The sequence below is a fragment of the Ctenopharyngodon idella genome, chromosome 14 (genome assembly GCF_019924925.1).
Source record: "Ctenopharyngodon idella isolate HZGC_01 chromosome 14, HZGC01, whole genome shotgun sequence".
Lineage (NCBI taxonomy): Eukaryota > Metazoa > Chordata > Actinopteri > Cypriniformes > Xenocyprididae > Ctenopharyngodon > Ctenopharyngodon idella.
The window spans coordinates 20316600-20343509 of record NC_067233.1 but is presented as its reverse complement, the minus strand read 5'-3'; the positions used below and the strand labels follow the sequence as shown (position 1 = coordinate 20343509).

At 40.5% G+C, this 26910-nt stretch overlaps 2 protein-coding genes and 1 long non-coding RNA gene across 7 annotated transcripts in view; 1 reads left to right on the top strand and 2 right to left on the bottom strand.

The window, feature by feature from the left end:
• fgfrl1a (fibroblast growth factor receptor like 1a) overlaps window positions 1–4707 on the bottom strand; it is an 87739-nt gene extending 83032 nt beyond the window's left edge. The window contains exons 1-2 of one of the 2 annotated variants that reach the window (XM_051860763.1): window positions 4237–4707; window positions 3836–3932 (exon numbers count right to left, since the gene is read on the bottom strand). In XM_051860763.1, coding sequence (XP_051716723.1) covers window positions 3836–3899 — 64 coding nt within the window. In that variant the 5' untranslated portion in view covers window positions 3900–3932; window positions 4237–4707. The remainder of the gene's footprint in view (window positions 1–3835; window positions 3933–4236) is intronic. The other variant, XM_051860760.1, reaches the window with a different exon arrangement.
• LOC127494694 (uncharacterized) overlaps window positions 1–26910 on the top strand; it is a 447433-nt gene that overhangs the window by 249874 nt on the left and 170649 nt on the right. The window lies entirely within an intron of this gene.
• The window catches only part of psd2 (pleckstrin and Sec7 domain containing 2), a 104173-nt gene continuing 93643 nt past the window's right edge, over window positions 16381–26910 (bottom strand). For all 4 annotated transcript variants that reach the window (XM_051860748.1, XM_051860747.1, XM_051860749.1 and 1 more), the window contains one exon: window positions 16381–18780. In XM_051860748.1, coding sequence (XP_051716708.1) covers window positions 18574–18780 — 207 coding nt within the window. In that variant the 3' untranslated portion in view covers window positions 16381–18573. The remainder of the gene's footprint in view (window positions 18781–26910) is intronic.

Below are 26910 nucleotides of genomic sequence, written 5' to 3'. Positions count from 1 at the left end.
AATAATGTTACATTATGATTAGAATCAAACCTGAACAAGGCGTTACAAAGAGAAAAGTCTTTAGAGTTTATCATTTATTTCAAACACCTGTTTTTCATTTAATTCTACAAATTTAATCTACACTTCAGTTACTAAATAAACAGAACAAATATTAACAGAAATGAACAGTTATATTACATATCGTGTACAAATAAACGACATGAACATCAAAATGCAATAAACTGAACAGCAATAACAAATTAGCAAATAAAGCACATGGATTCTCTCTCTCTCTCTCTCTCTCTCTCTGTGTGTGTGTGTGTGAGCATGATAATTTTGCATTGTGAATGTTTTGAAGTGTGCCACTTCATTTCTGTCTATGTGCGTTCTGCGTTGTTTCTGATTTTGAGGATGAATTTTGTCCATTTTCTAAGCGGACTATCCAGAGACCCCGAACAGTACGAGTATGACTTCTTTCTTTTTTTTTTTCACACTATCATAAAAACAGATATCATTCCAATTTATTTTTTTTATTTGTAGATCTAGAAAGTGTTGACCACCGTACAAAGTCTCATGCCATTTGGATAAAGATGACGTTTTCTGAAAAAAAAAAAAAAAAAAAAGTTATTTAGGGTCAAAAAGACCCTCAACAGCGCCAGAGGGTTAAAGGGATATGAAATGAAAATCGTCATCTTCAAACCACAAATTAAGAAGTTTTTAATGAAACCTGAGAGATTTCTGTCCCTTCATTATAAGTTATTTCCATCAAAACTCTGATGGATCAAAAGGTTCATAAAGAGACTGTAAAACATATGAATCGAGCGGTTTAATCAAAGTCTTTTAAAGAGAAATTACCACTTTATGTGAACATATTTTATTTAGACTTTTATTCACATCAAATATGGTCAACGGCAGCTCAACCAGATGGAACTGGATTAAATATTTTGACTGTTTCAATCCCAATCTGATTTATGACCCGTAATCTGACTTCCACCCTCAATGCCACGACTGAGGTGAGACCCTTGAGCAAGGCACCGAACTCCCAACTGCTCTCCGGGCACCGCAGCCAAAATTGGCTGCCCACTGCTCCGGGTATGTGTTCACGGTGTGTGTATGTGTTTGTTCACTGCTCACTGCTGTGTGTGTGCACTTGGATGGGATAAATGCAGAGCACAAATTCTGAGTATGGGACACCATACTTGGTTACATGTCACGTCACTTTCACTTTAACGCTGCCTGAATCATAATCATGCACTGTTCGTTGTTGGCAAGAGGAGAACTGGCCCCCTGACTAAGCCTGGTTTCTCCCAAGGTTTTTTTTCTCATTTTTGGTTCCTTGCTGCTGTTGCCTCTGGCTTGCTTAGTTTGGGGACACTTGATATTCAACAATGTTTTTGATCTGCCTGCATTGACACCATTCTATGCTAGCTGAACTGAGCTGGATGATGACATCACTGTTTTCTCCAGAGATGCTCTATAGATAAATGAACTAAATTAATAACTAATGAATTTTACAATGGAATAAATCAATACTGAACTTACTTAAGATGGACAATGACAGCATTTTCTTCTAGAGCTGCTGTGCAGCCAAAATTATTTTCCTGTTATCACTGTAAAGCTGCTTATACATAATCTGCATTGTAAAAAGCACTATATAAATAAAGGTGACTTGACTTAGCCGTTCGTGCGTAACATGTGAGAACAAATCTCATTGGTTCTGGTGCGGCAAGCAAGTACATTTGAACTACCATTTACCACATTTGATGTGCTCTATGTAGGTGCATTGATCAATGTTTACATGTGAATAAAAGCCGACATTAAATCTTTCAATGGAGGGACAGAAATCTCACAGGTTTGAATAAAAAAATTCTTAATTTGTGTTTCAAAGATGAACTAAAGTCCTATGGATTTGAAATGACATAAAGGTGATAAAATTGTTTCAGAATTGTAATTTTTTGCTAAACTAACCATTTAACCAATGTTTGTTTATTTATTTATTTATGCCATATTTGCCATTAATTTCATTCTGGATGTAAAAGCAGATATGCATTTTGAGAGAATTGAAATCTTTGAACCCAAACATTCAACTGCTCTTAAAAGTAAACGTTCCAAAAGGGGGTTTTCACAATGCCATAGAAGAACCATTTTTGGTTCTCCAAAGAACCTTTCAGTGAACAGTTCTTAAAAGAACCATTTTACAATTTGTGTTAATAACATTTTAATAATCTGAAGAACTTTATTCGCTTTAATAGAACCTTTGTGCTTGAAAGATTCTATGGATGTTAAAGGTTCTTTATGGAACAATCAATGCCAAAAAAGAACCTTGATTTTTAAGAGTTTGGCCAGTTCACTGTGTCTCATCAAATCATTCCATTCAGAATTCTGAAATGCAGGAGACTTTGAGGTAATGCAACTATCACTGAACAAGCTTTAATAGACAGATCAGATTTTTGTTCCATCAGTCAAGTTCTATGTAACAAGTGCAGCATATCAAACACATTCGCTTTGAGCCTCAAATACAATAGAGGCGGCAAATTGTCTGCATTTGCTTGTAAACACAAATCCTTCTGGCTTGGGAGGCACACCTTAGGTAATGTACAGCAAACAAACATAATTGGTAAATCTAATCACATTGCTTTCTGCATTTCTGTTTACTTTTGGCTAAGCGTCTCCATGAAGGCCAGGCTATGTGACCGTGAATGCCACATTGTTCAGGGCCCCTCACAGATGCAATCTACACAGACATCGCTCAGCCGCTCAGCCTCTCTCTCTCTCTCTCTCTCTCTCTCTTTATCTCTTGCCAGCTCCGGTGACAGGCTGTTGAGTCTGAGGTGTATGCTAACGCAAAAGGGAGACTCCATCACGCTTCATATGTAGCCCTGATGGAGTGGAGGCAGTGAGCTGTACTATCTGCCCATCAGCGGCCCCAACCCCATTCAGTCCAATCTGAATGGAAATGATGTTTCATTTCAGTCGAAAAAAAAAAAAGGAGAACAGCTAATGCAAGAGGACTGCATTCAGCAAACAATGCCAGTGACACAACCTGAAAGTCTCCAGCCCTCAGTCTGATCCTGAACTCAACAGACAGGTTAAAGGAATCCTTAAAGTCCAGGACAATTGAATTTCAACTCGGTAAATGCAAGAGATGGACTGAATTTACACGTTTTCAGGCCATCATTTAAAATCAAGTTTTAAATCAAGTTTAGCCTATCAATAGAATATCACATCTTATTAGTGAGTCATACAAAAGCTGAACTGAACCCATCACAATTGAACCTTGAATATGATTTCTTTTCTTTTTTTCACACTGAACTTACTACCAAACACACTGCAGTTATATAGCATCAAATAAAGAACCATAAAGTCACATTAAGGTTGGGGGGAAAAAATACATAAATAAAAAATAAAAGCAGCTAATTGATTCTTGCCAATCTTTGAAAGTGAATATTTTGAATAGTTTTTTAATCACATTAATTGATTAATTTATTAAACATACTAGGAAGACTTGGTCTAAAACCTGACAAGTTTGTCACCTTATAAGCTTAAAATCTTTTTGTTACACTTTTTATTACAAATCTTGAGCATACTGAAAAGTACACATGACATGCATGTGACTATTTTGCGACTGCAACTAGAACAAATATACAGTATTATGTTCATAAACTCAACCTATGGAGACAAAATTACTTCTAAACTGTTTATAAATAACCAAGACTATTAAAATATAAAAATGATTAAAACATAAGAAGTTGTGTTTTCTTTGTCATGTATTTTACACCAGTTTACCACGAGTTTGCTGTAATGGCTTCATTTTTCCCCCCAGACATTTTACAAGGGCAAATATACTTTTACTCACCTCTAGCGCAGTCTGTTATGAAAATAATGTCAAAAACGAAGAAAACAATCCAAAAGAGTTTCATGATGTCCCTATTAAAGCTCACTGGTTCTTCAATCTATGAAAGAAATAAAGCTGTTAGTGAGAAAAAGAACTGGTGAATTACTCTAAAACATCAGTGCAATGACAAAACCCTTATGAACTTCTGCAACTTTGTAAATGTGTGTAGGATTGAATTACAATTACAATTCTAACACCACTTCTGTTGTCTTATAAAATCATTGTTTCCGTTAAATCACAACATTGCAGCATAGAGATATTTTGATTCATGCAATAACCAGTACATGTGCATAGTGGGTTCAAGTGGGTAAAAGGTACATTTTAAAACATAAAATATTCCAAGTCAAAAATACAAGACTTACCAAACGCTGAAAACGTTCATAAATCTGTTCCTCGCGACTAATAGATAAAAGATCATGCTTACATCCTGCTAAAACACTCCAGACAAATCATACCCATGTACACTGGGCACCACATCAGAAATCCTCATGCACTCAACACCGGATCCAGCGAATTGAATAGGTTTAATTATCACGCGCAATTGTATTCCTGAACGCTCTGACGTCATGTATTTTCACTCGACACTTTTTAAAACACGCGCTGATCGCCGTAAACTTCTGTAGATGACAGTCACCGCGCGATGTATCGAGCAAGCACTTCAAATCACATCGACTTTATCTCCATATATTCTTCAGATAACAAAACACAGAAGACAAATTATTTACAGCGCCAAAATTTGTATCAAAACGGTGTTTCAAATTCCGTTAACTAAATATTTCGCAGTCCAGACAAAAGTAACACACACACACACACTTGAGTGTGAGACGGTCCAGCCCTACGGCCAACTTTAGACCAATCACAGCGAGCCAATTCACTCTCACTGTTTAACTCTTTCATAATAATAATAATAATAATAATAATAATAATAGACTAAGTAAAAATAAAATGTTGGCCTATTATTTTTTACAATTCATAACTAAATAAATATATTAAAATATTACTGTTTTCATTATTAATAGTCTATATAAAATAAAACCATTTTTCTGTGAATAATTAAATCACAATTTCAACTGCAAAACGTCATTTTACCACGTTCTAAATCCAGTTGTACCCTAAAAAATTGACCTGGACAAATGCAATTTGCAACAACTGTCTGACATTCCAAAAGACCTATAAAAATAATTACACATCCAATCACACTAGCGAGCACAAGAGTTTTAGTGGCCTAGGTGCAGAGGTGTAAAGAGTACCTGAAAACCATACTTGAGTAAAAGTACTGATACCTTACATTGAAAATGACTCCACTACAAGTTACAAGTAACCAATTCCAATACGACTTGAGTAAAAGTCTTAAAGTATCTGATTTTAACAGTACTTAAGTATTTTACTCATGCTGAATGTAGGCTCAGAGATGCACTAGTCCTGAGAGACATGCCAGTGAAAATAAGAATCAATTGATTTGTAAGATGAGAAATCAAGTTTATTTTCTAAAATCAAAATAAAACGGAACACCTCAATGTTGCAATAAATCAAGGCTGACACAACAACCTTTTAAACGTCTACAAACTCTCAAGTCTCAGTTGAGCTCAAGTGCACAGAAAGGCCATAAGTAAACCAATATCCTTCAAAACGGTCTTGTCAATATAGCGGATAAATAAAACAATGTTAAGTAAAATTAAATAGTCAGAGTCTACTGTATGTGCTGGTTTAAGCCTCATTACCAGCTGCAGTCATTTCCTCATCTAATAAATAAAACATCTGCAATCAGCAACTACCTGCTAATGCACTCACATTCACGTAAAGTATCCTTGTTTTGGGTGAGTAAAGGCAAAATGCACAAGATATAGTACCTTCAGTGCCCTTAGGTGGTGGTATCACTTATTTATATCAGAAACAAACTGCTGCAGAAAAGTTACATTTACTTGCTCAAAAATTTAGTCAAGTAGAGAGTAAAAGTTGCCAATATCTTTGATACTCAGTACAACTACAAAGTAGCCAAAAAGATACTTAAGTACAGTAACTAATTACATTTACTCAAGTACTTTACACCTCTGCCTAGGTGATATAGTGTCAGCTAAAGGCTGCAAACAATATTAAAAGTGTCTTAACATGGGAGGCCCTCAGTGAATAAATGTTTAGAGATACAGCTGGAGTAATATCTCACAACTGGTCATGTTACCTTCTCATCAGTATGATGATGGATCTTGCTGCCTAGATCCACATAAATTGGATCAATGCAGATCCTGAGCACACGTGGTATACATATTCATCTAATGTAAATATGTTGTTGTTCTTCATAGACAATGTTGTACATTTATGCACATATGCTGTTGCACACTTTTAAATAGGATTAATAAAGACAATTGTTTGTGGACTTTATGAACGTGTATAATAATAATAAAAAATAAAAAAAAATCCAGCAAAAGCCCCAGAGGAAACACAGCTCATCCAAACAGGGCTCGTCACTGCCCTTACTTGCAAAACTTGCTTTACATTTATGAACATGTGCCGCCATCTTGTGGTGATTTTTGATTTTTGACAAGATAACTAAATTTTATATTATATATATATATATATATATATATATATACACACACACATACACACACACACACACACAGTGCTGGGTAGATTACAAATTGTAGTCCATTACTGAATGCAAACTACATGATGAAAACGGCACTTAGTAATGTAATCTATTAGGTAACATCTGACCACTTTTTAATTACTTTATTTTTGACCTAACTCGTTTATCACTTAGATTTGAATAGGAGAATCTTGTACTACACAGTGAAAGTGGTAATAGGAATGATAAAATTATAGGGGAAAACATGTACTTTACCAAAATTAACAATAATTGCATTCTAACTTGCTTAATTTAAACAGTATAACAACAAGTCCCAATCACTGATCTAATTATTTACAAGTTTGACATATTTTTTGACTAACTAAATACCCCTACAGCCAATATTAGTTGCAAAACAATAATTAAATTATTTGATACTGAAATCAGACCTTATTTTCTATATATTGATGGATTATACACTGCCCGGCCAAAAAAAAAAAAGTTGCTGTTTGGATTTTAATAGGCAAATACTATGGATCGTTATTACAGTGATTATTATGTTTGTAGTATGTTATATGTTTGGCAAAGGTTCTTTTAACCCTTAAAGATGGAGTGTGTAGCATTTCATTTCTTAAACAACCATGTAGGAAGACACATCATGGCCATAATCCAGGATGACAATGTCAAGATTCACCAGGGTTAAAATTGTGAAAGAATGGTTCAGAGAGCATGAAGAATCATTTTCACACATGAATTGGCACCTCTGAGTCCCAACCTTAATTTCATTGAAAGTCTTTGGGATGTGCTGGAGTAGACTTTACAAAGTGCTCACCTCTTGCATTGTCAATACAAGATCTTGACCAAAAATTGATGCACCTCTTGATGGAAATAACATCACAACATTTATTTCCATCGAGAAGTACATCATTTTTTGGTCAAGATCTTGTATTGATAATGCAAGAGGTGAGCACTCTGTAAAGTCTCCTCCAGCACATCCCAAAAACTTACAATGAGGTTAAGGTCAGTGCCAATGCATGTGTGAAAATGATTCTTCATGCTCCCTCCCAACAATTCTTTCCTGATGAATCTTGACATTGTCATCCTGGAATATGGTCATGATACATCTTAATACATGGCTGTTTAAGAAATTAAAAGCTACACACTCCATCTTTTCGGGTTAAAAGAACCATTGCCAAACATATAACATGCTAGAAAAATAATAATCACTGTAATAATGATCCATCCATAGACTCTTAATTATTTGCCTATTAAAATCCAAAGAGCGACTTTTTTGTTTTTTTTTTTGGCCGGGCAGTGTATTATTTAGCTCTGGAAAACACAGATAATCTTACTTTTGCTAGGTTATGTTGAAATAAAGTACACAATCAGTGATCAAAACGTTTATTGCAATACTGTAAACGTTATGGTCTTTATATTACTAACGCCTCTTACCTTACATGTCCTTTATACATGAAAATATATACAAATATCAACATTTAACATGTATAGCTGGCAAACAAGCCTTGCTAGCTTCAGTCCTCCTGGTCACCCACTGCTAACCAGTCAAAATGTCTTTACCATTCACTCCTCTAATTAATGCAAGCATGATCAGTTTAAAAATGCTTCTGAGATGAAAGTGCAGTCAGAACAAGACATTTACACAGTCTTGACCAAAATTCATAGTTCCTTCAAAAATGAGTTAGAATGTTACAATTTGTTTGATGACAAATAATTAATCTATATATTAATTCTGATCAAATAGAGATAATGAATGACAAGTTAACTGTGAGTGACAGTTAAAGCTAACAAGGCTATACAAACAAATGAGAGCAGGTACAGGATTTTGTCCATCAATGCGCCCCATTCACTAAAAGACATCTTAAAAGACATAGCAGCCTAGAGCTCAAAACCAGACTACTCAATGTCATTATATATTCCCAAAACTTCTGAAGTTCAAAACAGTGTTTGTATTCAAAATTTAAAAATACTTAATCCTAGACTAAGTGCCAACAGAAGCACACAAGGTTGTCGTTTTTTTTTTTTTTTTTTTCCTTTTTGATGCCAAATATCATCTCTGCACTGATGTGTAAAATATTTTATATTAAAAGTTTCACAGTTTTACTATACCCACCAGTGTTCTTGTCTATCACAATGCCAATTGCCAGACATTTTTACTGTACCATTTTGAAGTTATGGACCCATGAAGAACATATGGGACAATACAGTTGAAAGAGCCATCGTATTATTGGCCAGTTTGGAGGCACTATATCTTGGCTGTCTTTGAGGGTGTGTTAAAAGTTTCACTGGGGGCTTATACCTATTGTCCTTGGTTATCATCATAGACATCGCCATGTTGCCCTTATCACGTGACCTACCAGCATCAGTTACGTCGCTTCACTGCCATTCACAATTCCTCTCCCGTATGTACACTTCAGAATCTCACTGGAACAAGCAGGTCATCCGGGTACTTTTTGCCTACTCTTTTATGAATACTGTGAATTCGGACATACCTCTTTTGTCACATACTGTTTTTCGCCTACTATATAGGAGAGAAGTATGCGATTTTAGATGCAGCCCTAGATCCTTGAACCCATGAATGGACCCATGAATTTGACATATGTGACAATAGTTTAATTGGCAATTGTTTCGTTGGCCCAATTGTAGGCACTGTATCTCAGCTGTCTTTGAGGGTGCATTAAAAGTTTCACTGGGGGCTTATACCTATTATCCTTGGTTATCACCATCCCAATTTTTAAGACATTTTTACTGTATCATTTTGAAGTTTCACTGGGGGCTTTTCCCTACACTCTAAAAAATGGTTGTTTTTTCAATTTTAATATAGTGGGTATCTTAACCTTTACAAAAAGTTTTTTGAAGTCTGTTATTATCATGATTATCTATGATTATCAACAGATTATCAAATTTTAAGTCTTTCTCTACATCTTCATGATTAAACACGAATGTAATGCATTTAGTTTCCCTTTAAGGAAAGGAAACAGCAATACATAATAAAAATTTAATTATTTTGATGATGTTAAAGCAATAATTGTTAACATTAATGTTTTGCATGTAATATTTCAGACTTGGGCTTTGTGTCTTCATTTTGCCTGCGTCTGGAGTAAAAACGACACAGAAAACTTCAGTGCGAGGAGGCACAATTTTCTCAGCTTCTTCAGAGAGGGAAAGTTGCAAGTAAAGTTTAATATTCAAGGTTGTTATCAATTGTTTTTGACAATGTTTAGAGTAAAATAATGAGTAAACCAAAGATCCATCCATAGACTCTTAAGTATTTGCCTATTAAAATACGATTTTATTTATTTTTTTGGCCAGGCAGTGTATATTGAGCAGGTAAAACATGTGTCCTGACAGTCACACTCTATTATCACATATGTCAAAATCATGGGACCATAACTTCACAGTAGTACAGTAAAAATGTCTGAATGTTTGCATGGTGATAGGCAAGAACACTGGGTATAAGCCACTTATGAATCTTTCAACGCACCCTTGAAGACAGCTGAGATATAGCGTCTCTAAATGAGCCAACAAATGTCTCATTCAATGGCTCATTCAATTCAATTTAATTCAATTCAATTCAATTCAATTCACATTTATTTGTATAGCGCTTTTCACAATACATATCGTTTCAAAGCAGCTTTACAGAAAATGCATGTTTCTATGTTACAAAATAGTCTTACAGAACTTAGAGTCTTTTATAAGAGATAATATTAGAAAGTACAGTTGTAAGACCAATTTTGTACCAATTTTAGTATTTACAAATATCAAATATGCATTTAAGCAAAATTAGTGTGCATTTTAAAGCAATGATAACTTGATCATTTTGTATGATTATCCAGATCTGATGTCTATTCATGGGTGTTGGGTCATCTGAAGTATTCATAAAAGGCTGGATCCAAACTAATCTCTAGTTACCTCAGGATATAGGCATTCCGAGGTAGAAACAGAAAAGCAGATGAAAAACTACTGTTCATAACATCTCAAACAAAGATAATAATTTGAGTTTAATCCGATATAAATGGAGTGCCAGTTTTGAGATCCATTATGTGAATGCTTGGCTTAAGAGATTTGTTTTTAATCTAGATATATACTGAGAAAGTGTGTCTAAGCCCCGAACAGTGTTAGGAAGGCTATTCCAGAATTTAGGAGCCAAATGCAAAAACACTCTACCTTCTTTTATGTACTGGCCCTAACCCTAACCTAACATAACCTTAAAGCTAAATGTGCTGAAGGCCCAATAGGCAGCTGCAAATTGGATTTTGTTAGAGAAGTACTTCTATTATAATGTCCTTGTAGCCACTGTAACACACCCTCTGTGGCGGCCGAGAAACAGCGCCGTGAAATGGGCTAAAATTGTGCATTCTTATATGCCATTGTGCATGTAATAATGGTTAATAAAAAAAATAAATTATAAATAATAATTATTTACTAATAAATTAATTGGCACAGTAAAAAAATGCTAAAAATATTTTAATTTCGTTAGTGGAGTAGCTCTACTATAATGTCCTCATGTCCTCTTTAATGCACCCTCTTTGGTGGCCAAGTAACAGCACCGCGAACTGGGGAGAAAATGTAATATATGCCAAGTTTTAAATGCCCAAGACAAGCCTCTACAAGCAACCCCCAAAAAACAAGTGGCATGATATAAATAAAGTGTCTGATCGGATTTAAATCCGTCTCAAAAGTGTTTCAGAGGGCATTTAAATCTGGTCTTTTCAGGATTGAATAGCTATCAGAGAACATGAAGTGACCAGGTGTAAATAGGCCCTAAAACTGTCAGGGAATTCAGGGTTGAGTCCCATTCAGAACTAAATTTCTTCCAAGTCAGTTCCAGAAGTTCGAAAAAGAATACAATTTTTTTTTTAAAAATGAATTTAAAGATTTAAAATTAAATAAAAAGAGAATGATATATTATACATATTTCATATAGAAAAAAGGTTCCCATTCAGTCAGTCACGTTCAACGTTACGTCGATGCTGACGTAATGGGGTCTCGCTTGGGAGCCCAATCACCTCCAAGGGATACAAAACAAGCCAATGGGAATTGGCCAGTGAGATTTACATGCCGGACCACACCCCCGGCATCCGGGAATAAATAGGACCGGCATACTCACTTCCATTCATACTTTTGCTTCGGAGCCGATTGGTTCGGATCTTCCTTTCACCTCTGAAGAGTGAATTTCTACTAGCAAAAACAGCAATTTTAATTGCTTGGTCTGGTTCCAACAACAGCAATTTTAATTGCTTTTATTGTTTTTGTTCCGGTGGCTGCAGCTCGGATCTCTCTGGCTAGTGGGAAGGCACGCTCAGCGGTGGGTGTAACAGCGTGCTGCCACAGGATGGTGCAGCACTCATCCCCGTGTGCTTCAGCTGGTGGAAATTTTTGAAAGAGCAAGCACGGGCGATCAGCGTCTTTTTTAAGATGTCTTTTCGTCCGTGTGTTTCTGGATGCGGTCATTTCCTGACCTCGTCTGACGGCTACGATCGCTGTCTCACATGTCTGGGTAAACAGCATGCTGAGTCAGCGCTCGTGGATGGCACGTGCCCTCATTGCGAGGGCATGTCCATGTTGCCGTTGAGATCGCGACTCTCCTTCTTTAACACGGAGGCACGAGTCCCCTCTGCTGCTACCCAGCCACCCGTGGCTGTAAAGGCCGCTGGTCTGGTTAGCACTCTGGGAGATCTGAGGGTTACAGTGGGAGCTTCTTTGTCAGGCCCGCCCCCACGAACCTCCCACTCTTCCGCAACGCCATGTGCCGTCGAGTTGCTGGCTGCTGCTGTGGGACCCTCTACGGAGGTTCCCCGCGTCACTTTCGGCGCTCTGGAGGAGGATCAGATGTCAATCGCTGCATCGGGGAGTGGGCTGTTGGACTCTGAGGATGTGTCCCGAGCGATCGCGGTTGGATGATTGGTTTCTGGGTGCGGGGCGTGGTTCTCAGCCACGTCCCGCCCCAGTGCATTTCTTCCTGGAGGTGCATGAGGAGGTTCAGAAGACATGGAAGGCACCTTTTACTGCCCGAAACCGCTCTTCTGCCTCCTCCACTCTCACTGCCCTCGATAGTGGGGCCGCCAAGGGTTACGTGGACATTCCACAGGTGGAACATGCGATTGCGGTGCACTTGTGCCCGCAGTCTGCGGCCACCTGGCAGAATCGTCTGCGCCTCCCGTCCAAGGCGAGTAAGACGACAGCAGCTCTGGCTGCTAAGGCTGACTCTGCCGCTGGACAGGCGGCCTCCGCCCTGCACGCCATGGCCATCTTGCAGGTCCATCAGGCGAAAGCTCTCAAGGAGCTGCACGAGGGTATTTCTGAGCCAGGGCTCTTGCAAGAACTGCGCACGGTGACTGACCTCGCCCTCCAGGCGACAAAAGTCACAGCGCGGGCCCTGGACGCCGACAAAGTCCGCTTTCTCGACGCCCCCATTTCCCAGGTCGGCCTCTTCGGCGACACTGTCGAGGACTTCGCTCAGCAGTTCTCGGCAGTGCAAAAGCAGACGGAGGCCATCGAACACATCTTGCCCCGGCGTGATGTTGCCACCATTCCGCTGCGGGCTGGCCCCTAGTCTGCTCCTCGCCGAGGGCGTCCCCCTGTGTCTGCACAGGCTACCGGGAGGTCGGAATCTTCCCATCCTCCCCGAGCTACCCGCAGGAAGGCGACGCCACCCGCCTAGGCCGCTAAGCCCTCTAAGAAGTCGTCTAAGAAGCGGTCCGGTGAAGGCACCGCTCCTTCCCCCGGGAAAGGGCCGGGTGGAGAATCCTGTGTTTCCTTTTATTTCTGTACCCACTTTTTCAATAAAAGAGCTGACAGTGGGCGACGCACCGCTTACTCACTCTCAGTCACACCCTCTTTCACCATGGGCAGGGCTTTGGTGCTCCGGGGACGCGCAGCCTCCCCACGCCACCCTGCCCCGTCCCTTACGGGACACTTGGAGCCACGTGATTGCACCCCACTCACAGCCTCTACTTCGGGATGCACTGCCTCCAGAGTTGGGCCACAGCGCTCCACGCCGCCTTCCCAACCCGTCCCTTGGCTCACTGGGACAGTCAGACTCGGCTACGCGATTCAGTTCACCAGGCGTCCCCCCAGGTTCAGCGGCATCCTGTTCACCTCGGTGACAGGTCCAAACGCCCCTGTCCTGCGGGCGGAGATTGCGGTCCTTTTGGCGAAGGATGCAATAGAGCCTGTCTCTCCAGCCGAGATGAAGTCAGGGTTTTACAGCCCGTACTTCATAGTACCCAAGAAAGGCGGGGGGTTACGGCCAATCTTGGATTTGCGTGTCTTGAACCGGGCCCTTTACAAGCCCTGAACTCGTTCTCGCAGAAAACAGCGGTTCCACTGAAACAATTTCAGAGGCTCCTGGGGCATATGGCATCCACAGCCGTGGTCACGCTGCTCGGATTGCTTCATATGAGACCGCTTCAGCACTGGCTTCACAGCTGAGTCCCGAGGTGGGCATGGCACCATGGCTCACACCGTGTGGTCATCACGCCGAGTTGTCGCCGTACATTCAGCCCGTGGTCGGACCTTGCTTTTCTATGGGCCGGAGTGCCCCTAGTACAAGTGTCCAGCCATGTTGTTGTCACAACAGATGCCTCCACCACCGGCTGGGGTGCCATATGCAGTGGTCAGGCGGTGTCGGGCTCCTGGATAGGACCCCAACGCCACTGGCACATCAACTGCTTCGAGTTGCCCTGCGCCGGTTTCGACCGTTGCTGCACGACAAGCATGTACTGGTCCGGACAGACAACACATCGACCGTAGCGTACATCAATCACCAGGGTGGTCTACGCTCCCGTCGCATGTCGGAACTCACCCGCCATCTCCTCCTTTGGAGTCAGTGCCGACTCAGGTCGCTGCGCGCCATTTACATCCCGGGCGAGCTCAATCGTGCGGCCGACGCGCTCTCACGACAGCTCACGTTCCCGGGAGAATGGAGACTCTACCCCCGGGTGGTCCAGCTGATCTGGGGCCGATTCGGGGAAGCACAGGTAGACCTGTTTGCCTCCCAGGAATCCGCTCACTGCCAGTTGTTCTACTCCCTGACCGAGGGGACCCTCGGCACGGATGCACTGGCACACAACTGGCCCCGGGGCCTGCACAAGTATGCGTTTCCCCCAGTGAGGACCTCCTCTCTCAGGGGCAGGGCACCATATGGCTTCCGCGTCCCGTCCAGAAACCACACGTGGAGGTTCCACAGGTCGGGACGCGGAAGACTTAAGTGGCCTACCGCTCGCGGCAGTTGACATTATCACTTTGGCTAGAGCCCCCTCTATGAGGCACGCTTATGCCATGAAGTGGAGTCTGTTCACTGAGTGGTGTTCTTCCCACCGGGAAGACCCCCGGAAATGCCCGGTCAGTGCCGTGCTTTCCTTCCTTCAAGATGGTTTGGAGCGGAGGCTGGCCCCTCCACCTTGAAGGTCTATGTGGCTGCCGTCGCAGCACATCACGATGTGGTCGATGGCAAGTCACTGGGGAAGCACGACCTGATCATCAGGTTCCTCAGAAGCGCCAGGAGGTTAAATCCCCCTAGGCCTCGCCTCATTCCCTCTTGGGACCTCTCTGTCGCTCTGGCGGGCCTACAGAGAACTCCCTTCGAGCCCCTTGAGTCAGTTGAGCTGAAACATATGTCATTAAGGACTAGTGCTCCTGACCGCGCTCACCTCCTTCAAGAGGGTTGGGGACCTGCAAGCATTTTCGGTCAGTGATTCATGCCTGGAATTCGGGCCGGACTACTCTCATGTTATCCTGAGACCCCGGCTTGGATATGTGCCCAAAGTTCCCACCACCCCCTTCCAGGACCAGGTGGTGAACTTGCTAGCACTGCCCCCGGAGGAGGCAGAACCAGCCCTAGCGTTGCTGTGTCCCGTTCGTGCCCTGCGCAATTACGTGGACCGCGCGCTGAGCTTCAGAAGCTCGGGGCAGCTCTTTTGTCTGTTTTGGAGGTCAGCAGAAGGGAAAGGCTGTCTCCAAACAGAGGGTGGCCCACTGGATAGTGGATGCCATCGCCTTGGCATACCAATCCCAAGGCGAGCCGTGCCCCCTCGGGTTGCGAGCTCACTCCACTCGGGGTATTGCTTCCTCCTGGGCGTTGGCGCAGAGCGCCTCTGTGGCAGACATCTGCAGAGCTGCAGGCTGGGCGACACCGAACACATTTGCAAGATATTACAATCTCTTTATCATATGACCTCAAAGCAAATAGACATGGACTAAAAGCCAAAAAACTTTCATTTACTTCATTGAATCGTTAAGAACTGTCCAACAAACATTAAATACCATAAAACTATTAAAAGCCATCAATGCCAATGTCCTCATTGGAGGCTATTGCAGACAATGTACTTAGAAAATGATTAGAAAACTCTCGAAGAATATAAAAATGCATTGGCTACAAATGTTTTGTCAAGTCTGACCTACACCCAGAAATTTCTGAAATTACGATCTTCAATCACGAATGGGGTATTACTGGTGTATTTTATGTGGTAGAATAAAATGTAAAAAATACCTTGAGCTTGTGTAAACCACAGAGCTTATTTGAGGCATTTAACCAAAATCCCATTCAAAAAACCCATTGACTTCGGACGATGGAACCGGAGGTGCGAAAATGTTAACTCATATCTGGGCTTTAGGACTCATTCCTTCAGCACTCTAGTTTCACTGACATTTTAACCTGAAAAGTCAACATGAAATCAAAATAACACTATTTACTTTCATAACACATACTACTTGTCTTATTTTGGGCAATTCATTCCAAAGGAAACTTGCTTCCTCTACAAAAACTTTCTTTTTCAAAGAACATCACCAACAGAAGTAAAATGGCTTGATGTTTCATGATGATGCCGTAGACTTGTTAATTGGCTTGATAGTAATGTGTAATAGAATTTCCCAAGGAAATCTATGACTTTTGGATTAGAATAAAGACATTAGAAATTAGTTCAATGATATTCCAGTTTTATAAGAAATAATTAACGAAACACTTAGCAAATGAGTTCCTAACCTGTGTAGCAGAAATAAGGAGTCTTTAAATGAGATGAAACACATGGATTCCTTCCACGTGGGAGATAAATAATCATCACAATCTTTTATTACAACAGCGTCTGAGTTCTACCCTAAACGGGAAAATCATGTTAGCACAACAGCCAAAGCGAAAAGTAGGCTATAGTGGTCCCTTTAAGAAAGCCATTACTAAGAATGTATAAAATTGCAGCTCTTACGTCACTCCAACATCCATAAAGCATAAAAGAGCCAAAAGCTCATTCTCTCATTTTCATTGTCCTCATGCTTTACATAAAACTATAAAAATCTACTTGTACTTGCTCAAAGTTTGTACCGTTAAGTTTCAGGGTCCTATTTGGTGGCTCATGAACAACTATCTTCTTCAAAAGTGACACTTTTCCAGGATTGAGACATTTGGGTTGGCTACAGTGATTCAGATGAAGAGGCTGATTCATTACATGTTGTTTGCAGTCCTGCTGCTCAATGTTCAGTCCAGGCTGAATTTTCTGCAGGCACATAGAGACACATAGAGGTTTTGTGGTCCACTGAATAGAGAAAATGAGGGTGTCACTTTAAGTCCGAAATGTTTTTCCTCTTCTTCATTGCATACTCAGACTCAGCTTTCCTTGCTTGTGCGCATACAATTACATACCCTGTCCCGTGTTAAGTCACTGCACTTTCTAACATCCGTTATATCCATGGATCCATTATCAACCATCAGCTCCTCAGTTAAAGGAGTTAAAAAACAAAAACAAAAAAAACAATGCTGTGGGTTAAACTAATCAAGGGTCAAATGTATTCATCTTTACAATCGTCTTCCCGTAGTCCACTATATTGGGTCCAAAAAGAGAAATAAATTTACAATTCATAAATATAATAAATAATTACAAAGGGGTAGTTGTATAACACTACAGACAGCCCACATAAATCTTTACATGTACCCCAGCGCATGGCAAAGCCCTTAAACTGGCTACTTCGTGAGGCTGATACTGTGAACGTCTCATAAGTACATCAAATGCTACATCTAAACTAGACCTGTCAATCAGGAAGCCATTACCGCAGCCTTAGGATAGACACATTGTGATGTCATAAAGAATGTCAAACACTGCTAAGTGATGTCATGAATTATTTAAAAGTAAAGTGTTTCATTTCTGCACCACTAAGGAATTGCAACAACTTTTCAAACTGATTTTCAGAACACTCCCTGTCTGCCATTGGTCAAACTGACAGTCCCACCCCAAACTGATGCTATTGGTTGTACTACTGTCATGTCAGGCTGGTCAAACTTATTTTGAGGGAAATAATATTTACTTCAAAGTCATTGTTGTCTCTGCATATTAAACTGAGATTTTAACATTAAAAAAATTACGTCACATTTAAATTCTTAAAACATCACATTGTTTCTTTGTGATATCATAAGCCTTTTTTGTCTTCATAACATGGTTCCTAAAAGGACAATTCTCCCAAAATTGAAACTGAAAATGAAATACACAAAAAAGTATATGACATTCTTTCCACAGCAGAAGATATTTTTGGAAAATGTCTCAGACAGTGTTTTTTTTGACAATACAATGAAAAGAAGTGGGGTCTGATGTTGAATTTTGGCCTCCACCATTCCTCCAACATTCTTCAAAATACCTTTTTTAATGACAGAAGAAAGAAAATCATAGAGGTTTGTAAGGGTAAGATGTCAGAATTAAATTTTTTGGGTGAACTGTCCCTTTAATCTAAATTAAAATCTTTGAGTGACAATGTGATGTCATAGTAAAGTTCTAAATGACATCACAACGTGGCTGCATGTCACAGTGCATCTTGCAAAACACATTTGTGATGCTGCAGTTCACTTTCTCTCGACAGTATATGCAGTGTTGTCATTTCTTCCCACTTATACAGTCTTGGTCTCCTCATTTTTTCATATTTGGCACATAATAATATTCATAGCATTATTAACAATGTTTATTGTTGTAGTAATAATATTAATAATACATATAATGGTCATAATAAATTTACTGTACATTGAAATAATAAGGATATTATACTGCTACGTTTGTATTTCTCTCAGTTGAAAAACCACTGCAGTCGGAGTCAGACAGGAGTCTGTTACATGAGTTCAGAGGTCAAAGAAGGCTCTTCAGCTATTGTGCTCTGGGGTGTGTTTATGACCGGCCCGTCCATTGACCCCCTGACCTTGGCTGATTGAAGGGCTAGACTGAGTTTTGCGCAGGTAACCTTCTTTCCCCTCCCCGCTAAACAAACTGGCTTCAATCTTATCCAAGTCGTCACTTCCCACGCGGAACTTGGCCTGCAGGAGGCTGACGTATGTCTCATAGCGACATTTCTGCAGACAGAAGAAAATAAAGATTAAATCAGCTTTCAATTAAAATTATTGGTTTTTGCTAGCAAAACAAGTGTTATATATGTGATTTAGATCAGTGGTTCTCAACTGAATTTGCTTCACGACCCAGATTACAAGACCCAATATAGTTTTTTTTGGGGTTTTTTTTGCACAAAGGTGAACAAAAGTGATGTCCGGCCTAAGAAAATTGACATATGCACCCTTTATTCAAATATTATTAAAACATTTATTAAAGATTTTGTAATCAAATTGCATACTGTAACTTGTGTGTTCAGGCAGACAGATGAAGACACAGATGAATATCGATCCAACACAAAGTTTACTAATAATATCCAAAGCAGGCAAGAGAGTTTGCACACATATCTTTTAACGAGACCGGGCAATAAACACTGAAAACACATGAACTGATATACAGACGTTAATGAGGGTAACACAGCTGAACGTGATGGCAAATCATATTAGTGACCATTACAAACCAAGGAGTAGTGGGAAAACTGAATAAAGGAAAATGTGACTAATGAAAACAAACTGAATGTCCATGAAAACTAAAACAAACTGAACATAACTGTGATATAACGGCCCCTCTGAACAGGCGTGACCTTGCGCGTAAGAACAACAAAATAAACAGATGAAGGAGGGAGGGTGGAGGCTTTGGAGGCAGACGAGGAGAGGACAAAAGACTGGCAAAAGGCAGGCAGGCAGACAGCATAAAGCAGGGAGGAGATGATGGTAGGAATGACCAGGAAGGAATAGGAAGTGGTAGTAGCCAGTGAGGTGGTTTATGTGGGCGGAGACCGGATGAACTCCAGATGCCCAGGCAGGTAGCGCCCCATGGTGGCATTGCCAGAGGGAGGAGCCATGGTGGAACAGCATCCAATGCCCCCATGGGGACGGACGATGGGGACATTGCTGGAGGAGAAAGAGTCCTGGGCGCAGACGGAGGGTTGATGGATCCGTGCGACACCGTAGGCCGCGACGGAGCTGTCACGACGTCCCTCTGAGGTGGAACTGGAGAACCGGAGGGCTGCGCTGGAACTGACGCGATTGAAGACTGATGTGAAGCATGAGGAAGGGCGGATCTAGATGAGCTGCAGGCTTGGAGAGCCGGAGCATAGCGGTAGATGCACAAGTCCATGGCGAAGGGCTGGCGATGTCCGACCTAGGCGAAGCTGGCAGGTCGAGGGAGCCCGGTGACGTCGCGGGCCCGGTGGTTGACGGTGAAGCCGAGGGAGGGAGGAGTGGTGGTGGAGGAGTTAGGACAATGGGCTGAGGTGGAGTGGTGGGGACAGCGGCCGGAGGCGAAGCCAGGGAATCCCCTAGACCAGTCGAGGAAGGCTCATTGGATGCCCCAGGTAAATCCCAGATGCAGTGAGGAGGTGAAGGGTGAACGATAGGGCAGACGAAAACAGGGCTGGAATTAGAAGAGATGGTGGGTGAGACCAACGTATCCATTTCCCAGTCCAGTATGCACTCACTCACTATGGCGAGGTTGTGGGCAGGGAACTCCTCTATTCCCTCGAACTCCACTAATATCTCCTCTGTCATGGACTCATTGGCCGGCTCGCACGCCAGGTCAGACATAAAGGGCTCAGATTGTTGCTCCGTGACAGAGGGTGGTGGTGGGCTGGGCTCTGGGGTTGCTTTCTGCTGCAATCTGGATTGGGGGTATGCGCTCTCCAGACACTTGAAGCGAAGTCCTAGGGTGTCTGGAAGGTCAACAGGGTGGTAGTAGTTGGCCCCGATCCAATATAGTGATCTGAGGGTCTCGTTGTCATAGGGGGAGAGGACGGCGAGACGGCAGAATTCCAGGGTGTAGTGGATGAAGTCGATACCCTTCTGGGCCAAAGCAGCGAATTGCACTGCTAAATTCATTTTGGTCCGGTCTTCTGTAACGTGTGTGTTCAGGCAGGCAGATGAAGACACAGATGAATATCGATCCAACATAATGTTTACTAATAATATCCAAAGCAGGCACGAGAGTTTACACACATCTGCTAATGAGACTGGACAATGAACACTGAAAACACATGAACTGATATACAGACGACAATGAGGGTAACAGCTGAACGTCATGGCAAATCATATTATTGACCATGACTACCAAAGAGTAGCAAAAAAACAACCCAAGTTGAGTTGAAAATAGACAAACCCAGTGATTGGGTTGTTTTAACGCAGCGGTTGGGTTAAATGTTTGCCCAACGTGCTGAGCAGTTTCATTTAACCCAACTATTATTTAAAAATGACTATATGGCTGGCTTAAAATGAACCCAAAATAGGTTGGAAATTAAAAATCAGACACATAATTACTAGAGGCAACAATAATAATCAAAAGGGTGAACATTTATTAATAAGCAATTTAATAATGTTTATTGTTTAATTATTATTCATTAAACTTATTAATAAATGTTCATTTATTAAACATATTAATACATGTTAATTTCCAGCATATAGTGCTCAGCGTAAATGAGTACACCCCCTTTGAAAAGTAACATTTTAAACAATATCTCAATGAATACAAAAACAATTTCCAAAATGTTGACAAGGCTAAGTTTTATATAACATGTTTAACTTATAACATGAAAGTAAGGTTAATAATATAACTTAGAGAACAAATTTTTCAGTTTTACTCAAATTAGGGTGATGCAAAAATGAGTACACCCCACTGAAAGTCTCTGGAGCAAAGCTAAATTTTATACTACAAATGTTTAATTTAACAAGAATTCAACCACATGTGAGTCTAATTATTCATTACACAGGTGTCCAGCAGACAGCTGACTACAAAAGGGTGTTAAAACCCCTTCCCATTTCATGCTGTCAGCAATGGCACCACATGGAAGAGAAATGTCACAAGACCTGAGAAAGAAAATAATTTCTTTACACCAGAAAGGTGAAGGCTACAAGAAGATCAGCAAAGCTTTACTTATCAGTCAGAATACTGTAGCAAAAGTGGTACAAAAATTTAAAAAAGATGGAACTGCAACCATCTCACAGAGACGTCCAGGTCGTCCATGGAAGTTAACACCTCGACAGGAGCGTCTTCTGATGAGAAGGGTTGAAGAAAATCGGCATGCAAGTTCACTGCAGTTATCTAAAGAAGTAGAAAGCCAAACTGGGGTGACTATTTCCCGTGACACAATATGGCGTACACTGCAGAGGAATGGCATGCATGGGTGCCGTCCACGAAAGCCTTTCCTAAAGCTCAGGCACAAAAAAGCCTGCCTAGAGTTTGCCAGGGCCCATGCTGACAAAGATGAAGACTACTGGGACTCTATACTCTGAAGTGATGAGACCAAGATAAATGTTTTTGGAACTGATGGCTTCAAAACTGTATGGCGTCGCAAAGGTGAGGAATACAAAGAAAAATGCATGGTGCCTACAGTGAAACATGGTGGTGGCAGTGTCCTTATGTGGGGCTGCATGAGTGCTGCTGGTGTCAGGGAGCTGCATTTCATTGATGGCATCATGAATTCACAGATGTACTGCTCTATACTGAAAAAGAAGATGCTACCATCACTCCGTGCCCTTGGTCGTCGTGCACTTTTCCAATAATGATCCTAAACACACATCTAAGGCCACAGTTGGATTTCTGAAGAAGAACAGGGTGAAAGTGATTCAGTGGCTCCTGATCTGAACCCAATCGAACACCTATGGGGAATTCTGAAGAGACAAGTTGAGCATCACTCTCCATCCAGCATCCAGTCTCTAAAAGAGGTAATTCTTGAAGAATGGAAAAAGATAGATGTTGTAAAATGTTGCCAACTTGTTCATTCCATGTCTAGAAGACGTGGTGCTGTCATTAAAAATCATGGAGGCCATACAAAGTACTAGATGCAGTAGTTTTTTGTTGTGGGGTGTACTCATTTTTGCATCACCCTAATTTGAGTAAAACTGAAAAATGTGTAATCTAAGTTATATTATTAACCTTACTTTCATGTTATAAGCTAAACAGATGTTATATAAAATTTAGTCTTGTCAACATTTTGAAATTGTTTTTGTGTTCATTGAGATATTGTTTAAAATGTTACTTTTTAAGCAAGCAATAATGTAATTTTTAAACAATAGTTGAGTTAAATAAAACTACCCAGCAGGTTAGGCAAACATTTAACACAACCACTGGGTTAAAGGGATAGTTCATCCAAAAATGAAAATTATTCCATGATTTACTCACCCTCAAGCCACCCTAGGTGTATATGACTATATTCTTTCAGGCGAACAGAACCGGAGATATATTCAAAAATATCCTTGCTCTCCAAAGATTTATAATTGTAGTGAATGGGGGACCTGTTTTGAAGCCAAAAATAAATGCATCCACCCATCATAAATAAAATCTATACGGCTCCAGGGGGTTAATAAAAGCCTTTTGAAGCGAGGGGATGTTTTTGTAAAAAATAATATATCCATATTTAAAACTTTAAAATCTAAAATAACTAGCTGCCGCCAGACGACCGTACCCATACTGCACAAGTTGACCTGCACCAAGTGAGTAACCGGTGATGCAATGTATGATGCAGGATGTAGGAGTAGCTCTCGTGGTTCAAACAAATAGGGCTGTGCAACAAACTGAAGCTCATCTTCTCTTAAATCGACATTTCTCTTCAAAACGTCTTGTTTTAGACTTCTAATTCGTGACCAGTGTTTTTGTTTTGCTCTATCATCTGCGTGTCCGTGTTCATCATTGCGCATGTGTCAGGTCAGAGTTCACTCTTGCACTGTAAATCGATGTGTACGACCGTCTGCCAGAAGCTAGTTATTTTACTTTATAAAGTTTTAAATATGTATATTTTTCTTACAAAAACCCATCGCTTCATTTCAGAAGGCCTTTATTAACCCCCTGGAGCCGTATGTATTATTTGGATGGATGAATTTATATTTATTTTGGGATTCAATACACACTCCCCATTCACTACCATTATAAATCTTTGGAGAGTCAGGATATTTTCAAATATATCTCCGATTGTGTTCATCTGAAAAAAGATAGTCATATTCACCTAGGATGGCTTGAGGGTGAGTAAATCATGGGATCATTTTGGGTGAACTAACCTTTCAAAACAACCTAATTGCTAGGTCTGTCCATTTTCAACCCAACCTAGGTTGTTTTTAACCCAGCATTTGTGTAGTAGTATTTATTATCAACCTTTGACATTAATAACAAGATGCACAGGGAAAGTTTTCTCCTCTTCTTTAAAAGTTAAAAAGTTTAAAAGCCTATTTATTTTGCTATTATAACATACATGGTTATAAGGCTTGACATTAATACCTGCCAAATGTGGGTGGATTTCAGCTGTGGCGTGTAACACGATCACTCCTACTAGCCACTTTGGCCAGTTGAATTTTATATATAATATACATTTTTCAATTGTAGTCTTTTAAAAAGTCATCTGAAATAATAAACTAAGTGCAATGTAGTGTTGTCAAAAATATAGATTTTTTGATACATATCTATACTGAAATATCTGAAATGCTTCCAATCTTCATTTTCGTCAAAACAGATACACGATACCAGCTGCATTTTCTCGCTCTCTCATCTCTCAGACAGCGAGTTGACACACAAACCCACCTCCCCTCACTCACTTGTTTCATTTGCTCTGGATGAATATTGTTGGTGTTACAGGGCTTGAATTTTGGCGTGGGATTGCACGTATTGCGCATAATTTTACTCATTCCGACAGATTTTGTGCTCACACCAAAAGTGCACGCACATAAAGCCGCCTCTCAGTACTAAATCCAGTTATTTTTCAATGCTTATTGCGCATAAACAAATAATGTAAAAATACCGGTCTTGGTGAGTATTCACGTAAACACAGTCAGTTATGTTTGAAGTGAACATAAACAGTTGAGAAAGAAAACGCATGTGTAACAGTATAATGGGTCTATGCATTAGGTCTTAAAGTGACAGCAGCCTAATATACCTGCTGCCAAATTATGAGATAATATTAAAAATATCTATATGGCAGTTTTTCCTGTGAAACTGGGGCCAGTGAAAATGCTGAGTGACTAGTAACTTTGGAAAAACACTAGCCACAGTGGCTGGTGAGCAAAAAAGTTAATGTCAAGCCCTGGTCATTACCCACCAACTGTGTTTTACAGATTCTATTTTGTGACCTACAGTAGGTAGTCAACAAAAATGCCTATTACTGCCATGAGACCGTGGCATTAAATACAACCCAGTCACATGTGTCACTCATTTGCGAAATCACCACTCGGTGGTGCAAAGGAACGGTTTGCAATATTGCTCAGTAAGGCCTTAATTTACTTGTAAATGAAGGACATATTTACTTATAAGTGAAGATAAAATAATGAAATAAATTACTGGAAATAATAGTAATAATAACAATAGTAATATAATATTATAACATTTAATCTTGGATAATTATTATAAGTGCTTAATGTTCAAGCTATTTGACTATTGTTACAGTAAATTAATACAGTGATGGCAGTGTAAATGCTTACATTGTACTGTACAGTACTAGCCAATATTTTAGATTATTACACAAGGTGTGCATTATGCCATAAAATAAATCAAACGATAGAAAAAGGTGGATTTTAGGCGAAACAGTGATATAGCCTATAGTTTTCTAACACATGGATTTATTGAGCCTACTTTGTCAATATTGTGTCCAAATTAGTGTGACCACATTATTTAAAAATAAAATGTTTGAAACTGCATTTAATAATTCACTGATGTATTTCAACAGGTCACGCATACATTTAAACATTTATTCCCATACAACACAGAGCCCTGTGTGTAACATGCAGAAAATGAATTAGAAAATTGTTGATAACTTTTTAATGAATCGTTCCTTTGTAAATGAATTAAAAAATTGTTGATCACTTTTTATTAAATCGTTCTTTGTAGCCTATAAGTTAAAACATGAGAACATTGTATTAATTCATTCATATGATTTGAAAAACGAATAAATGAATAATAAGTAGGCTAAAAGGTAGCCACAATTTAACTACAATAATGTAATTAAAACGCAGGGATGAAATAACCTCATGTTTTAACTAAAACGAATGATTAATAAAACATGCTTGTGAGTTGCTATCTTTTTTTCCCCCATGTGCAGGTCTCTGTAAACTGACGTAAACAATTTCAACACAGCCCTTCATAAAGTCTGGGGACAGATAAACTTATTATTGCAGATTTGCACAGAGAGTTCAGTTTGTGTTCCCTGTGTGATGGGATGAATTCAAAAAGACAGTTATTACAGCAAAAAATACAATATTTAATATAAATATTAAATATTGAATATAAAAGTTTTATATCAAATAATCATTATTTTATGTTGTGTTAGTTTTTTTCCAATAAAACATAAACTGTGTTATTAGCGCCATCCCACACAGAGGGTACCCTGTCTCCACCTCAAGCCTCTGTGCCCCCTGCTCCACCTCGGACAGTCGACACTCCGGTTCCACCGTGGCTCCTCCCTCCCTCGGTTCCACCGGACACCATCGGCCATACGGTTTCTCCGGGCTCCCTCGTCTTTCCGGCTCCGCCTTGGTCAGTCATCCACCTGTCTGCACCTACGGTGCCGTCTGGCTCCTCCTTCCCTCCAGCTCCGCCTACATCCTCAGTCCCACCGGCTCAACCTCTGTCCTCTGGACGTCCGGTTCCACCTCGGATGCTCGTCGCCATGGCTCCACCTCGGTCTCCTGTACCATCGGCTGCGCGTGGGCTCTTCGGCTACATCAGGGTCTCCATCACTAGCCACGTCTCCGTTGGTCGTCCCCAGGGTGGTGTCTACCACCACGGCTCCTCCCACCTGCGACTCCACCCTGGGGCCTCGTCATGGTTGATCTCTGGACCAACATCTGGCTCCTCCTGCTCCAGGTTTCCCCTTGGCTCCTCCCAAGGGCGATATGTTACATGTTCACTGTTATGTTCCGTTAGTTTGACCTAGTTTTTCCCCATTCTGTTTTATTAGTCATTGCTTTCACCTGTGTCTAGGTAATTACCTTGTTATGTTCCCTTTGTTTGTCACGTGTATATATACCCTGTGTTTTCCTCCACTCCTGGTCCGTTCTCGTTCATGTTGATGTGCTTTGTGTATTCCTGCCTGTTTTGTCATTAAATACTATTCTCCGTCGTCCATGTTCCTTGCTACACAGCCA